Here is a 17,271-nt window from a genome sequence, read left to right on the forward strand (position 1 = left end):
CTGCAAGTTATCTGTCCAACTAATAAAGGCTTTAACTCGACCTGAATTGAATTTTCATCTAAATATAACTCAACAAAATAGTCTGAGGAAACTCCACTTTTCTATATGATAATGTATATTTTTATATTAATGAGAAGCTGAGAAACATGCTTCTTCACTTCATTCAACAATAGTTTTTGAAGGACTACAATGTGGCAGGCACTGTGGATACACAGTGACAACTCAGGTCATGGTCCCTACCCTCATGATACTTATAGCCTAGTAGGTGAAACAAGTATTAAAAATAATGTTGCAAACAATCAACAAATTGTGATTATAACATGAAAAACCAATGGGAAGGACAAGGTGCAATGGCAAATCCCCACTGCCCTAGGATAAAGTCCCAACTTTGGCAGTCTTCCCAGGTGGTGCTAGTGGTAAAGAACATGGCTGCCAGTGCAGGAGACTTAAGAGATGTGAGTCCAGTCCCTGGGTAGGGAAGATTCCCTGGAGGAGGGCGTGACAACCCACTCCAGTATTCTGGCCTGGAGAATCCCATGGACACAGAAGGAGCCTGGCTGGCTACAGTACATAGGGTCACACAGAGTCAAACACGACTGAAGCAACTTAGCACACATGCATACAATAACTCTAATAATGTCTAATAAGCTTTGTCATCTCTGAATATTTATTGAACTAATGAATGAATACATCTAAATCACCAAATTGAAATGGACTTCCCTGGTGGCTCAGACAGTAAAGAATCCACCTGCAATGCAGGAGACCCAAGTTCAATCCCTGGGTTGGGAAGAACCCCTGGAGAAGGGAATGGCTATCCAGTCCATAATTCTTGCCTGGAGAATTCCAAAGACAGAGGAGCCTAGCAGGTTACAGTCCATGGGGTTGCAAAGACTAGTACTTTCACTTCACTTAGTATGGCAAGCATAGTCCTTCATAGGCTAGCCTTAATTACTTGTATAGGTTTATCTTCCATGTGTTTTAACCACTGATGCCATTTTACTCACCATTGTGAAATCCACCACCCTCTCTCACCTCTTTGCCTTTGCTTATGTGGCAGAAGTTTTACCAACATCTCCACTTATCAAAGCCCTTCTCAACCATCAGGGGCCTCAAACAGATATCACCTCCCATACAAAATCTTTATTACTGCCTTGAAACCCAGTTTGGTTCTGTTCTCCACTCTCCTGTAAGTCTTTGCTTGTACCTCTGTCTGTAGCCTTTACTCTAGTTTTTCAGCAAATGTTTCTTGAGCTCCCAACCTATAACACATTTACCACTAGGTACTGATTTCATGCTGCTATGTAGTGTCATCACATAGTTGAGTGCATATTACCTCTACCTCAAATTGTGAATTCTAAGCTCATTATCAACCTCAGTATCTCCTGTCAGTGCTTGAAACATAGTAGCTGTACAATAAAGGTTCTATTGAACTGGATTTTCCCTATACAAATCATACTATGACAGTAGTTTTTTATAGAAATTACTTTCCATCTTAAAGATTATACTTCCTTAGATGTGTTTATGCTGTGTTTTTAAAAAATGGTGTCTGCTGACAATGTACCTAACAATAAATCTTATTTAAAACTACAACTGGTCAAAGATAAGGTGTCCATATGTGTGTGGATTTATCTCTGGGCTTTCTATTTTGTTCCATTGATCTATATGTCTGTCTTTGTGCCAGTACCATACTGTCTTGATGACTGTGGCTTTGTAGTAGAGCCTGAAGTCAGGCAAGTTGATTCCTCCAGTTCCATTCTTCTTTCTCAAGATTGCTTTGGCTATTCGAGGTTTTTTGTGTTTCCATACAAATCTTGAAATTATTTGTTCTAGTTCTGTGAAAAATGTGGCTGGTAGCTTGACAGGGATTGCATTAAATTTGTAAATTGCTTTGGGTAGTATACTCATTTTCACTATATTGATTCTTCCGATCCATGAACATGATATATTTCTCCATCTATTAGTGTCCTCTTTGATTTCTTTCATCAGTGTTTTATAGTTTTCTATATATAGGTCTTTAGTTTCTTTAGGTAGATATATTCCTAAGTATTTTATTCTTTTCGTTGCAATGGTGAATGGAATTGTTTCCTTAATTTCTTTTTCTACTTTCTCATTATTCGTGTATAGGAATGCAAGGGATTTCTGTGTGTTGATTTTATATCCTGCAACTTTACTATATTCATTGATTAGGTCTAGTAATTTTCTGGTGGAGTCTTTAGGGTTTTCCATGTAGAGGATCATGTCATCTGCAAACAGTGAGAGTTTTACTTCTTCTTTTCCAATTTGACAAAGGAGGCAAGAATATACAATGGAGTAAAGACAATCTCTTTAACAAGTGGTGCTGGGAAAACTGGTCAACCACTTGTAAAAGAATGAAACTAGATCACTTTCTAACACCGTACACAAAAATAAACTCAAAATGGATTAAAGATCTAAATGTAAGATCAGAAACTATAAAACTCCTAGAGGAGAACATAGGCAAAACACTCTCAGACATAAATCACAGCAGGATCCTCTATGATCCACCTCCCAGAATTCTGGAAATAAAAGCAAAAATAAACAAATGGGATCTAATGAAAATTAAAAGCTTCTGTACAACAAAGGAAAATATAAGCAAGGTGAAAAGACAGCCTTCTGAATGGGAGAAAATAATAGCAAATGAAACAACTGACAAACAACTAATCTCAAAAATATACAAGCAACTTCTGCAGCTCAATTCCAGAAAAATAAACGACCCAATCAAAAAATGGGCCAAAGAACTAAATAGACATTTCTCCAAAGAAGACATACGGATGGCTAACAAACACATGAAAAGATGCTCAACATCACTCATTATTAGAGAAATGCAAATCAAAACCACAATGAGGTACCACTTCACACCAGTCAGAATGGCTGCGATCCAAAAATCTGCAAGCAATAAATGCTGGAGAGGGTGTGGAGAAAAGGGAACCCTCCTACACTGTTGGTGGGAATGCAAACTAGTACAGCCACTATGGAGAACAGTGTGGAGATTCCTTAAAAAATTGCAAATAGAACTACCTTATGACCCAGCAATCCCACTTCTGGGCATACACACGGAGGAAACCAGAATTGAAAGAGACACATGTACCCCAATGTTCATCGCAGCACTGTTTATAATAGCCAGGACATGGAAACAACCTAGATGTCCATCAGCAGATGAATGGATAAGAAAGCTGTGGTACATATACACAATGGAGTATTACTCAGCCGTTAAAAAGAATTCATTTGAATCAGTTCTGATGAGATGGATGAAACTGGAGCCAATTATACAGAGTGAAGTAAGCCAGAAAGAAAAACACCAATACAGTATACTAACACATATATATGGAATTTAGGAAGATGGCAATGACGACCCTGTATGCAAGACAGGAAAAAAGACACAGATGTGTATAACGGACTTTTGGACTCAGAGGGAGAGGGAGAGGGTGGGACGATTTGGGAGAATGGGAATTCTAACATGTATACTGTCATGTAAGAATTGAATCGCCAGTCCATGTCTGATGTAGGGTGCAGCTTGCTTGGGGCAGGTGCATGGGGATGACCCAGAGAGATGTTGTGGGGAGGGAGGTGGGAGGGGGGTTCATGTTTGGGAACGCATGTAAGAAAAAAAAAAATAAATAAACATAAAATAAACGTAATAAATAAAAAAAAAAATAAAATAAAACTACAACTGGGAAGAACAAGATGGTGAGGAGTAGGGGGATGTGGAACACTTCTCTCTCCACGGATACATCAGGAATACACCTTCAGACACAGAAGTGCATGCAGAACACCAGCTGAGAGCAGATTAGGAGTACCTGACCAGTGGAAAAGAATATATAAAACCACGCCAAGCTCAGTAGGATGAAGGAACTAGGGGAAAAACCAGGAGTGGTAGTAGGACTGGACTTTCCCTTCTTGGGTAGGGGAACTGAAGCAATGGTCGATCCCTACATCAAGGCAATTATCTGAGTCAGAGGAGAAGTATTTAAGGCTGAGAGTGAAACAGCTGATCTGTGGCAGTTTAAATGGAATGAGAATCAGACAGTCCTTGCTGCAGCCTTACACACCCCAGACAGGATGCTGGTCCCCTGGAAGGTGCAGCGGCTGGGAGCTGGGGTTTGGAGATTGTGGAGCAATCCCAGAGCAAGAGATGCTGTTCACTGCAGAGAGACAGATCGAGAGGATGTGAGGGAAGAGGTCTTGGTGGAAAATGCCAGTGGAGGAAAGCCAGGCAGCCATGGAAGCAAGGCAGTAATGCCGAGTCACACGTAGCGGGTGGAGCCATCACCATAGCCTTTCTCCCCACTTGCCAGCATCAGCAGCTGAACGATACAGACGCTGGCCCATCAAACACCTGACGCACTGAACTACAAAGTAGGACCCCACCCAGGTGCAGAACTAGAGTAGGACCCCAGCCAGGGGCCCCCTCTATGTGCCGAACAACACAGAAGGACCCAAGGCAAGGGAACCCACTAAATGCCTGAATGGGTGGAGCTACAGAGAAAGACTGGCCAAAGAGGCCTTCTGATCGCCAGCTACAAGAGGCTCGAAAAAAGACTCTTATCGGGCCATAATTCCTGCAGGGAGGCAGTCCGTGTCCTGCACAGTTGGCACTGCCAGGGTCCCCACAAGGCAAACACCTGCACCACCTTCACACTCAACTCTCACTGGGGCAGAACTGCCACAGGCAAAAAAAGTCTTTTGTCTATGCGCATAGGGTCACTTCGGTCCTGTCCAAGTCTTTGTGACCCTGTAGACTGTGACCTGCCAGGCTTCTCTGTCAGGGAGGGGAATCCTCCGGGCAAGAATACTGGAGCATATTGGCCAATACTGGTTGCCATACCCTTCTAGAGCACTATATTCCCTGCTGCCCTAGCTGCCAACTCCCCTGAGTACCTGGTGCTGCCAGAACCCCTGCGACCCAAGCAGCTGCACCACCTCCACCTGGCCCTCACAGGGACAAATCCAAGTCCTCCAGGGCAGCCTCAAGAACAAACCTCAGTGGATGACCCACATGTAGAGGTGGAAATAAAACCACAATTGAAACACACAGGCAGTGTGGCTAAGGAAGACCCAAAATCTTCCCACCAGCTGTGCAAGCTACAGATTAAATCCACACAATCAACTAGGCAGACTCTGTCTATGGAATATATAAAAGGTCATTGAGAGCTTCCACAAAAGAAAATGCACTAGTTCTAATAGAAGGAGAAGGCAATGGCACCCCACTCCAGTACTCTTGCCTGGAAAATCCCATGGATGGAGGAGCCTGGTAGGCTGCAGTCCATGGGGTCACTAAGAGTCGGACACGACTGAGCGACTTCACTTTCACTTTCTGATAGCTGTGGAGTGGACATTGGAGGCAAGAACACACAGGAGTAGGACCAGAATCTGAGTTGAATCTGAGTTTTCCATTTTTTTCTTTTCTCTTTTTTTATTTTTAATTTTTTAAAACTACTATTATTTTTTCTACATTTATTCCTTTGTTTGCTTTTCCTACTGTTCTTTTCCCCTTGTTAATCTTTAAGATATATAAATCTTTTTTATCTACTTCTATTTAATTTTGCATATCTATTTTTTCTTTCTTTCCTTTCTGCTCAATATATTTGTTAGTTTTATTTTCATTGCTTTATTCCCCAGTTGGCACTTTGCTTTAGTTTTGTTTTCCAGTTTGTGCTTTAGTTAGTTTTTTTCTGGGAGATATAATTTTTTATTTCCTTTTTTTGCTGGGTCAATCAACTGTACTTTATTTTGTTGGACTGTTTTGATTGGTGTATATGTATATATTCAGTCACACTTTTTATTGTTGTTATAAACCTCTGCCTCTACATTGGGCTTTTGAAGTTCAGTGGTTTTCCTTTCTATTATTTTTTTCTTTCTTCTGTTTTTTTTTTTTTTTTTTTTTTTGGTTTGTTTGTTTGTTTTGTTTTCCTTTTCTCTTTTTAATAATTCTAAATTTTAATTTTTTTAAACCTATTATATTTTCTCTACACTTATTCCTTTGTTTGCCTTTCCTACTGTTCTTTTCCCCTTGCAGTTAATCTTTAATAAGTATAAATCTTCATCTACCTCTGTTTAACTTTGCATATCTATTCTTTCTTTCTTTCTTTTCTTTCTTTCCTCTCAACATATTTGTTAGTTTTTTTTTATAGCTTTATTCCTCATTTGGCACCTTGCTTTAGGTTTTTTGTTTCGTTTTGTTTTGTTTTTGAGTTTGTGCTTTAGTTAGTTTTATTCTTAACTGGTAAATATAATTTTTTATTTCCTTTGTTTGCTGGGTCAATCGACTGTACTTTATTTTTGTTGGACAGTTTTGACTTTGCTCATGGGTGTATATATATATATGTGTGTATATTCTATTATTTTAATTATTATTTGCCTGATTTTGTAACTGCCATTTGTCCGCAGTTCATCTTTGGTTTCTCATTTTTTGGTATCTGTTTTAATCTCACTTAATCCCATAAAAAGCCACTTGTGGAATCTTCTTTTCTGATCAGAGATCAAGCCCTGAGCCTTTGGAATGGAAGCACTGACTCCAAAACCTTAGACTACCAGGGAACTAACCCTAAGGAGTATCAAATAGTGAGAACTCAAACAAACCACTTAAATACAAGACCCAGCATCACCCAACCACCAGTAGCACCCTGTGCAGGACACCTCATCTAAGCAACAAACAAAAAAATAATACAAACCCAATCATCAGCAGAGAGGATTACCACCTCACTCAGCCTAGCCCATCAGAGGGAAAAACAAACAAACAAAAACTCAGCACAAATCTCACCCTATAAGAAGCTTTCACAAACCACTGGATCAACTTTAGGATGGCAGAAACCAAAAGGAAGAAAGAATTCAACCTTCTTGAAGGAAAGAATTCAACTTTCCATGAAGCCTTGGAAAAAGAGACCTCAAACACAATAAGTTAAAAATAATAATAATGAAAAGGCAGAGAAATACTACACAGATGAAGGAACAAACTAGAAACAGAGAAGTGCAAATAAAAGAAGAGGAAATAGGCTAACTACTTGAAAAAGAATTCAGAATAATGATAGTAAAGATGATCAAAAATATTGAAAACAAAATGGAGAAAATGCAAGAATCAATTAACAAAGACCTAGAAGAATTAAAGAATAAACATACAAAGACAAACAACACAATTACTGAAATCAAAACTACTCTAGAAGAAATAAATAGCAGAATATCTGAAGCAGAAGAATGAATCAGTGAGCTGGAATATAAAATGGTAGAAATAACTTCTGAAGAGCAAAATAAAGTAAAAAGAATAAAAAGAACTGAGGATAGTCTCAGAGACCTCTGGGACAATATCAAATGTACCAACACTCAAATTATAGGGGTCCCAGAAGAGGAAGAGAAAAAGAAAGGATATGAGAAAATTTTTGAAGAAATTATAATTGAAAATTTCCCCAACATGGAAAAGGAAATAGTCATTCAAGTCCAAGAGACACAAAGAGTCCCATACAGGATAAACCCAAGGAGAAACATGCCAAGAGACATACTAATCAAACTAACAAAGACTAAATACAAAAGAAAGAATATTAAAAGCAGCACAGAAGAAGCAACAAGTAACATACAAGGGAAACCCCATATGCTTAACAGCTGATCTTTCAGCAGAAACTGTACAGGCCAGAAGGGAATGACAGGATATATTTAAAGTACTGAAAGGGAAAAATCTTACAACCAAGATTATTGTACCCAGCAAAAATCTCATTTAAAATTGATGGAGAAAGAAATAGCTTTTCAGAGAAGCAAAAGTTAAGAGAATTCAGTACCACCAAACCAGCTTAACAACAAATGTTAAAGGGACTTATATAGTCAAGAAATACAACAGAAGAAAAAAGATCTACAAAATCAACCCCAAGCAATTAAGAAAATGGCAACAGGAATATATATCAGTAATTACTTTAAATGTAAATGGATTAAATGCTCCAACCAAAAGACACAGACTGGCTTAGTGGATACAAAACATGACTCATATATATGCTGTCTACAAGAAACCCACTTCAGGCCTAAAGACACATATAGACTGAAAATCAGAGGATTGGAAAATATATTCCATGCAAAAGGGAAGCAAAAGAAAGCTGGAGTAGCAATCCTTATATCAACAAAATAGACCTTAAAATAAAGATTACAAGAGATAAGGAAGGACACTACATAATGATCAAGGGACTAATCCAAGAGGAAGACATAAAAATTGAAAATATTCACCCAACTTAGGAGCACCTCAATACATAAGACAAACACTAACAGACATAAAAGGAGAAATTAACAATAACTCAATAATAGTAGGAGACTTTAATACCCCACTCACACCAATGGACAGTTCATCAAAACAGAAAATTAATAAGAAAACAAAAGTCTTAAATGATACATTAGATGAGATGGATCTCATTGATATCTTCAGGACATTCCATCCAAATGCAGAAGACTACACCTTCTTCTCAAGTGCACATGGAACATTCCCCAGGACAGACCACATCTTGGGTCACAAATCAAGCCTCAGTAAATTTAAGAAAATTGAAATTGCATCAAGCATCTTCTCTGACCACAATACTATGAGACTAGATATCAATTACAAGAAAAAAAGTGTAAGAAACACAAACACATGGAGATCAAATAACACATTCCTAAATAACCAACAGGTTACCAAAGAAATCAAAAGTGAAATCAAAAAATTTCTAGAAACAAATGACAATGAAAACATGACAACTCAAAACCTGTGGGATACAGCAAAAGCAGTTCTAAGAGGGAAGTTTATAGCAATACAATCCTACCTCAAGAAATAAGAAAAACATTGAATAGACAACCTAACTTTACACCTAAAACAACTGGAAAAAGAAGAACAGAAAAGTCCCAAAATCAGTAGAAGGAAAGAAATCATAAAGATCCAAGCAGAAATAATGGAAAAAGAAACAAAAGAAACAGTAGTAAAGATTAATAAAACTAAAAGCTGGTTTACTGAGATGATAAACAAAATTGACAAACCATTAGCCAGGCTCACCAGGAAAAAAAGAGAGAGAATCAAACAACACAATTAGAAATGAAAAAGGAAAGGTTACAACAGACAATGCAGAAATACAAAGGACTATAAAAGGCTGTTAATGGCAATAAAATAGACAACCTGGAAGAAATGGACAGATTGTTAAAATAGTTTGATCTTCCAAGACTGAACCAGGAAGAAATAGAAATTATGAACAACCCAATTACAAGCACTGAAATGGAAGCTGTGATCAAAAATCCCCCAAAAAACAAAAACCCAGGACCAGATGGCTTCACAGGAGAATTCTATCAAATAGAGAAGAGCTAATGCCTATCCTTCTAAAACTCTTTCCAAAAATTGCAAAGGAAGAAACACTTCCAAACTCGTTCTATGAGGCCACCATCACCCTAATACCAAAACCAGACAAAGACAACACACCCACACAAAAAAACTATAGGCCAATATCACTGATGAACAAGATGCAAAAATCCTCAAAAAATTTTATCAAACAGAATTCAGCAAAACATCAAAAAGCTCATACACCATGATCAAGTTGGGTTTATTCCAGGGATGCAAAGGTTCTTCAGTATACACAAATCAATCAATGTGATACACCATATTAACAAACTGAAAGATAAAAACCATACAATCATCTCAATAGATACAGAAAAAGCCTTTGACAAAATTGAGCACCAATTTATTAAAACTCTTCAAAAAATGGGCATAGAAGGAACCTACCTCAACATAGTAAAGGCCATATATGATAAGCCTACAGTGAACATTATTCTCAGTGAAAAGCTGAAAGCATTCCCCCTAAGATTAGGAACAAGACAAAGGTGTCCACTTTTATCACTGTTCTATTTAGTTCTGGAAGTCCTAGCTACAGCAATCAGAGAAGAAGAAGAAATGAAAGGAATCCAGATCAGAAAAGAAGTAAAGCTCTCACTGTTTGCAGAGGACATAATACTGCACATAGAAAACCCTAATGATAGTAGCTGAAAATTACTAGAGCTAATCAGTGAATTTAGCAAAGTTGCAGGATACAAAATCAATGCACAGAAATCACTTGCATTTCTATATATTAACAATGAAAAATCAGAAAGAGAAATTAATCAATCCCATTCACCATTACAACAAAAATAACTAAATATCTAGGAATAAACTTACCGAAGGAGATGAACTGTACACAGAAAATTAGAAGACACTAATGAAAGAAATCAAAGGTGACGTAAACAGATGGAGAGATATTCCTTGTTCCTGGGTAGGAAGAATCAATATTGTGAAAATGACTTTATTACCAAATGCAATCTACAGATTCATTGTGGTCCCTATGAAATTACCAATGGCATTTTTCACAGAACTAGAACAAAATAGTTCATGATTCATATGGAAACACAAAAGATGCCAAATAACCAAAGCAGTCTTAAGAAAGAAGAATGAAGCTGGAGGAATCACCCTTCCTGACTGCAGATATACTACAAAGCTACAGTCATCAAGACAGTATGGTACTGGTACTAAAACAGAAATATAAACCAATGGAACAAGGTAGAAAGCAAAGAAATAAACCCATGAACCTATGGGTACCTTATTTTTGACAAAGGAGGCAAGAATATACAATGGCACAAAGACAGCCTCTTCAATAAATGGTGCTGGAAAAACTGGACAGCTACATATAAAAGAATGAAATTAAAACAGTTCCTAACACCATACACAAATATAAACTCCAAATGGATAAAAGGCTTAAATATAAGACCAGAAACTATAAAAATCTTAGAGGAAAACATAGGCAGAACAATTGATGACATAAATCAAAGCAAGTTCCTCTATGGCCCACCTCCTAGAGTAACAGAAATAAAAACAAAAGTAAACAAGTGGGACCTGATTAAACTTAAAAGCTTTTGCACAGCAAAAGAAACTATAAGCAAGGTGAAAAGACAGCCCTCAGAATGGTAGTAAATAATAGCAAATGAAACAACTGACAAAGGATTAATTTCCTCACACAACTCAATACCATAAAAACAAACAAGCCAATCAAAAAGTGGGGAAAAGACCCAGACAGACATTTCTCCAAAGAAGATATACAGATGGCTAACAAGCACATGAAAAGATGCTCAACATCGCTCATTATTAGAGAAATGCAAATCAAACTACAATGAGATATCACCTCACACCAGTCAGATTGGCCATCATCAAAATGTCTACAAACAGTAAATGCTGGAAAGTGTGTGGAGAAAAGGGAACCCTCTTCCACTGTTGGTGGGAATGTAAATTGATACAGCTACTATGCAAGACAGTTTGGAGATTCCTTAAAAAACTAGGAATAAAACCACCATATGGCCCAGCAATCCCACTCCTAAGCATATAGCCTGAGGAAACCAAAATGAAAAAGACACATGTATCCCATTGTTCACTGCAGCACTATTTACAATACCTAAAACATGGAAGACGTCCATAGACAGATGAATGGATAAGAAGTTATGGTGCATATACACAATGGAATATTACTCAGCCATAGAAAGGAATGCATTTGAGCCAGTGGTAATGATGTGGATAAACCTAGAGCCTATTATACAGAGTGAAGTAAGTCAGAAAAGGAAAGATAAATATCATATTCTAATGCATATATACGGAATCTGGGAAAATGGTACTGAAGAATTTATTTTCAGGGCAACAAGGAGAAACAGACATAGAGGATATACTTATGGACCTAGGGAGAGGGGAGGAGAGGATGAGATGTATGGTAAGAGTAACATGGAAACTTACATTACCATATGTAAAATAGATAGCCAACGGGGATTTGCTGTATGGCTCGGGAAACTCAAATAGCGGCTCTGTATCAACCTAAGGGGTGGGATGGGGTGGGAGATGGGAGGGAGGTTCTAAAGGGAGGGGATATATGTATACCTATGGCTGATTCATGTTGGAGTTTGACAGAGAACAACAAAATTCTATAAAGCAATTATCTTTCAACAAAAATATTAAATTTAAAATTTCAACTACATGAGAAATGGAATAGCATTTTTTAAAAATATCTAGCTACTGTAGTCATTTCTCTCTGAAGGAACATGTAAACACTTTATGATAGTTTAGTTTATCACCTGCTGTCTAAATATACTTGATTTCCCATGGTATATTTTATCAGTTCTTTTCATAATATTTACTTAGTCATCATCTTTCTTTATTTTCTTCCAGAAGTGATTTAAGAATTTTTTTCTGAAGGTGGTAGACCCCAGATGAATACTTACATGCATTCAAAACATCAATCATGTTAACTTCATATAAATGCATAATCAATTAAATTGACCATTTGCACTTGTCCAAACTGGTCTCAAAGCTGACTTGAAAAACTAGAGCGATTATTGTACACTTGAGTTATTTCAGGGACATAAATCACTTTTGAATTTCAAGTAGAGTTAGCAGGAGTTTTTCTTTCTTTCATCTATATTTTTCTCCAAAAATATTTTGACTGTCTTACTTTCTGGAGTTGTATTTCAAGCATATTTTTCTGCTTCACAGATTTGGATTTGTCCTTAAACCCAAGTGGGGAGGTGACCAAGCAGATTGGCGATGCTCTGCCTGTGTCATGCACAATATCTGCCAGTAGGAATGCAACTGTGGTGTGGATGAAAGTAAGTAATATTCTTGGTAATGTTTCACTTTTGGACTGACTCCTTTCAGGCTTCTCTTGTATATTCATGTGTAATATGTATATACACCCAAACTCATACTCTCTTTTCATATATGTAATAATAAAGATTACTACAATAAAATTTAGAGGTACTCAACATCACTATGGCATCCGTAATTGTTGCTCTGAAACTTAGTTAGGGGCATTAATTTAATTATGTGTATCTACTAAATAATTATACACATATACACATGCATATGTGGCAACCCAATCCAGTACTCTTGCCTGGAAAATCCCATGGACGGAGGAGCCTGGTAGGCTACCGTCTATGGGGTCGCAAAGAGTCGGACACAACTGAGCGACTTCACTTCACTTCACTATGGACACACACACATATACAGTTATATATTTTAGCAATTTCCAGTGTGTTTTAACCCATAATGCTATTAACAGTGTGTTTATAACAACTCTGTGAAATATGCAAGAAAATGGTTAGTTCCCTACATTATTTGAAAGAACTTGAAGTGAGAGAAATCAGAGAGCTCATAGGTGACAGAGTAGAGGATCAAGCCCAGGCCTTACCGAGCATAAACACCACACTTTAGTCACATAACCTTCTGCCTTTCTGGAGACTGACCTTAAGTGTCTGAATGTGGGTTCCATGAATTAGTAGCTCCTTGATGGTAGCAATCTCTTTTCACCCCTGCGCCATAGTAGAACACTTGGAACATACTAGGAGCTTAGTCTGTATTTTCTGAGTGTTTTAGTTCAGTTTAGTTCTGTTGCTCAGTTGTGTCCGACTCTTTGTGACCCCATGAACCTTAGCACGCCAGGCTTCCTTGTCCATCACCAACTCCTTGAGTTTATCCAAACTCATGACCATTGAGTCGGTGATGCCATCCAACCATCTCATCCTCTGTTGTCCCCTTCTTCTCCCCCTTTCAGTTTTTCTCAGCATCAGGGTCTTTTCAAATTAGTCAGTTCTTTGCATCAGGTGGCCAAAATATTGGAGCTTCAGCTTCAACATCAGTCCTTCCAATGAATATTCAGGACTGATTTCCTTTACAATTGACTGGTTGGATCTCCATGTAGTCCAAGGGACCCTCAAGAGTCTTCTCCAACAATACAGTTCAAAAGTGTCAATTCTTCGGTGCTCAGCTTTCTTTATGGTCCAACTCTCACATCCATACATGACTAATAGCTTTGACTAGATGGACCTTTGTCAGCAAAGTAATGTCTCTGCTTTTTAATATGTTGTCCTGAGTGCTTATGTTCTTGTTATCATCTGAAATGTAGGTCATTATCTGAGGACCCAAGCATTGCTGTTATCTTTTTAGAGTGAGATCAGTAGGATTGGAAATTGGTGATTTGGGATAAGGTTATTAACTAAGGTTATCAACATAGATAAGGTTATCACCAGGACTTCCCTGGTGGCTCAGATGGTAAAGTGTCTGCCTACAATGTGGGAGACCTGGGTTCGATCCCTGTGTTGAGAAGGCGATGGCAACCCCCTCCAGTACTCTTGCCTGGAAAATCCCATGAACGGAGGAGCCTGGTAGGCTATAGTCCATGGGGTCCCAAAGAGTTGGACAGGACTGAGCGACTTCACATTCACTTTTTTTCTTTATCAACAAAGGGAAAGGTTGTTACTATGTTCCCTCCACTCAAATCCTTAACTAGTATACACCCAGTCTGTTTATTCCTGTAATGCGACATGTAGCAGAAGCACTTAACCAGTAATGAGTTGACAAAAACATATCAAACCACTTAAAATAGGGGTTGACAAGAATTATTTTTGTAAAAAGTTGTGGGAAGTTTCTTTTAGATGTTTCTTTTAGATGAAAATGTAAATTATTTTCTATTGGTTTTTGATCTCTTTTCATGCCAGATCCTCTGTTACTTGTTATCTTAACTCTTAAAACTCGGTTTATTATTTCATTTTCTCTTAAACACAGCTTCATCACATTTCCTTTGCTCAGATAGTTAAAATGTCACTCCATAGACTGAATACTTAACATGATGTGTTTGTGGTAGTTAATGGTCAAAGGGTTTGATAGGTTTCTGGTATATGAACACTCACGGTGTGTTTTACTCAGAACTAGAGAAGCTAAGTTTACTTGGTTAAACCAGTTTCCACATAAGCTGCAGTCACTGTTGTTGATTGAATAACTCATATCAGTAGTGCTGATCAATATTGCCTGGCTATTGGTTAGTTGATGGAAATGGAAAAAAAATTATAGTGTACAAAGACCATATAATCTTAAGATTGTGTTTAGTTGCCTTAGGAGCATTTCAATTCCTGGTAAATAGTAGTATTTTCTATATATCAAATTATTTTCAAAGTTAAATGTTGCATTTTCTTTGTTCATAGAAATTTTAGTATAGTAAGCCATTTAAAAGTTTTCTTTAAAAAACATTTTTGTCTTAATTGTTCTGTAACAGATTCAATATCTTGATAACTATCTTTAATATGGTAAGATTACTACCCTATTCACAGGTAAGGAAGCTGAATCTCAGAAGTTTATGAACTTGTTCCAGATATAAATTCAGTAAATGGAAGAGTCTGAAATAAAACTCTGATTTGTCTAACTCTAAAAGTACAGAGGAAAAAGGAAGCCTATTTGTGAAAGCATTTGAAGTTAAGAAAAGAAATTTTCATTAGACCCAGAAGAATAATTTCAGTCTGTATTATTATATAATAAATACATGGAGAGCTATAATTGTGCCATGTGACATAATTAACTTTTTATTTAATCAGGATAACATCAAGCTTCGATCTAGCCCATCATTTTCTAGTCTTCATTATCAGGATGCTGGAAACTATGTCTGTGAAACAGCTCTGCAAGAGGTTGAAGGATTAAAGAAAAGAGAGTCATTGACTCTGATTGTAGAAGGTAATAAAATACGTGAGCACCAATTCAAATTTTTCTTTGAGAATTTAATATCTGTTTCTTTTATGATCTCAGTTCAACATCTTATTTTAATTGTAATATTTTTAGGGAAACCTCAAATCAAAATGACAAAGAAAACTGATCCTAGTGGACTGTCTAAAACAATAATCTGCCATGTGGAAGGTTTTCCGAAGCCAGCTATACAGTGGACAATTACTGGCAGTGGAAGTGTCATAAACCAAGCAAGTATTTGTCTTCTTGTTGTGTGTTGTACTTGGTCCAGTGTAGGGTTTTATTTAGGCACCTAAGCTGTAAGCTAACTTATTATCAACATGAAATTCACAGTATGTCCTCAGAGAAAGCTTTTGCTAACTTCTTAATTTTCCCAAAGGAAGACCATAGCTCAAAGAGAAATTTAAAATCCTAGGATCATGGAGCATGAAAGACTTATTTTGTTGTGGTCAGTATCTGGACAAATTAAGAGAGTAGTATTGACGTATGCATATGACCATGTATAAAATAGATATCTCATGGGAAGCTGCTATATAGCATAGGGTGCTCTGTGATGACCTAGAGGGGTGTCATAGGGTGGGGGGTGGGAGGAAGTCTCAAGTGAGGGGATATATGTACGCTTAAGGCTGACTCACATTGTTGTACCACAGCAACCAACACAACACTGTAAAGCAATTATCCTCCAATTAAAAATAAATTTTAAAAATATATAAATTAGGTATTATCCCATGGTCACTAATTCCTGAAATTTGGGTGATTAAAACATTAAGGTATATATTTACCTACATCCTGAATTTCTACATCTCAGTATAAGTGGCCTCACTTACACTTTGCTTACTTTTTGCACATTATGGGTTATTTCTTCTTGAGACTGGGCCCTGGGGAATAGTGAAGAATATAGTCACTGTGAACATATGGTCTGATCTGTGTATACTGGGGCCAAAGTAAGGCTAGCTAAATACATAGTATCTAGGATGATTTCTGCTGAACAAACTTGTATGTAAACCAAACAGTAATATTTGTACCTTTGTCACACCATTTTAGTTTGCAGTAGTAAAAGGCTAAGAATGTATGAACACTACCAATAATTTTCTCTTAGAAAAAAAAATATGAGAATCTAGCTTATCACAAACTGTTCAGATCTGTAATCCCATTAAATTGCCAGTCAACTTGTGTTACTGACATACTGTTAATTCCATTCTCTCTACAACAGTCTTCATGTCCCTCTTCTCAGTGGAGCCACTTAAAGATTCCTCAGGAATACCCACATGAGCCACTTGATTATTTGAATCTTCTGTGTTCCCTCTTTCCCAGCTTTCAACTCAGTTGAAATCTGAGAAGGCATGCATAAACCAGAATTGTAATTTAAAGTGTCCGCTCTTTCTCTGTCTAGGGAAGGTGGGCTACTGGTCCAGCTTATGTAGTCAAGTTTTGCAGAACATGGTGAATTTTGACTCTTTCAACTATGGGTGATGCATGTTTACTTGCATAACTCAAGTACAGAATGTCCCTAAAGGGGTGGACACAAGCCAAGGCTTCCTGATTTGGTTATATATGATGGGACACAAGCAAGAGAACATGCCTGAGGATGACAAAGAGGGTCTTGATTTCAGAATAAAGACCTGAATTGCCGACAATGTTTAGATCTCTTTTTTAGCATCAAAAATGACTGTTTCTATTCTACTCTATTCTTTTTTTGCTGTCTAGTTCAATTTAATAATTACAGCAAAAAACCTTTTGTTTCTGGG

At 37.3% G+C, this 17,271-nt stretch overlaps 1 protein-coding gene across 2 annotated transcripts in view; it reads left to right on the plus strand.

Annotated features, from left to right (window-relative positions):
- ALCAM (activated leukocyte cell adhesion molecule) overlaps positions 1-17,271 on the plus strand; it is a 233,618-nt gene that overhangs the window by 192,620 nt on the left and 23,727 nt on the right. For both annotated transcript variants that reach the window (XM_018061867.1, XM_018061798.1), the window contains exons 9-11: positions 12,509-12,621; positions 15,379-15,514; positions 15,620-15,753. In XM_018061867.1, the coding sequence (XP_017917356.1) occupies positions 12,509-12,621; positions 15,379-15,514; positions 15,620-15,753 (383 nt within the window). The remainder of the gene's footprint in view (positions 1-12,508; positions 12,622-15,378; positions 15,515-15,619; positions 15,754-17,271) is intronic.

The sequence above is a fragment of the Capra hircus genome, chromosome 1 (assembly GCF_001704415.2).
Source record: "Capra hircus breed San Clemente chromosome 1, ASM170441v1, whole genome shotgun sequence".
Taxonomy (NCBI): Eukaryota; Metazoa; Chordata; class Mammalia; order Artiodactyla; family Bovidae; genus Capra; species Capra hircus.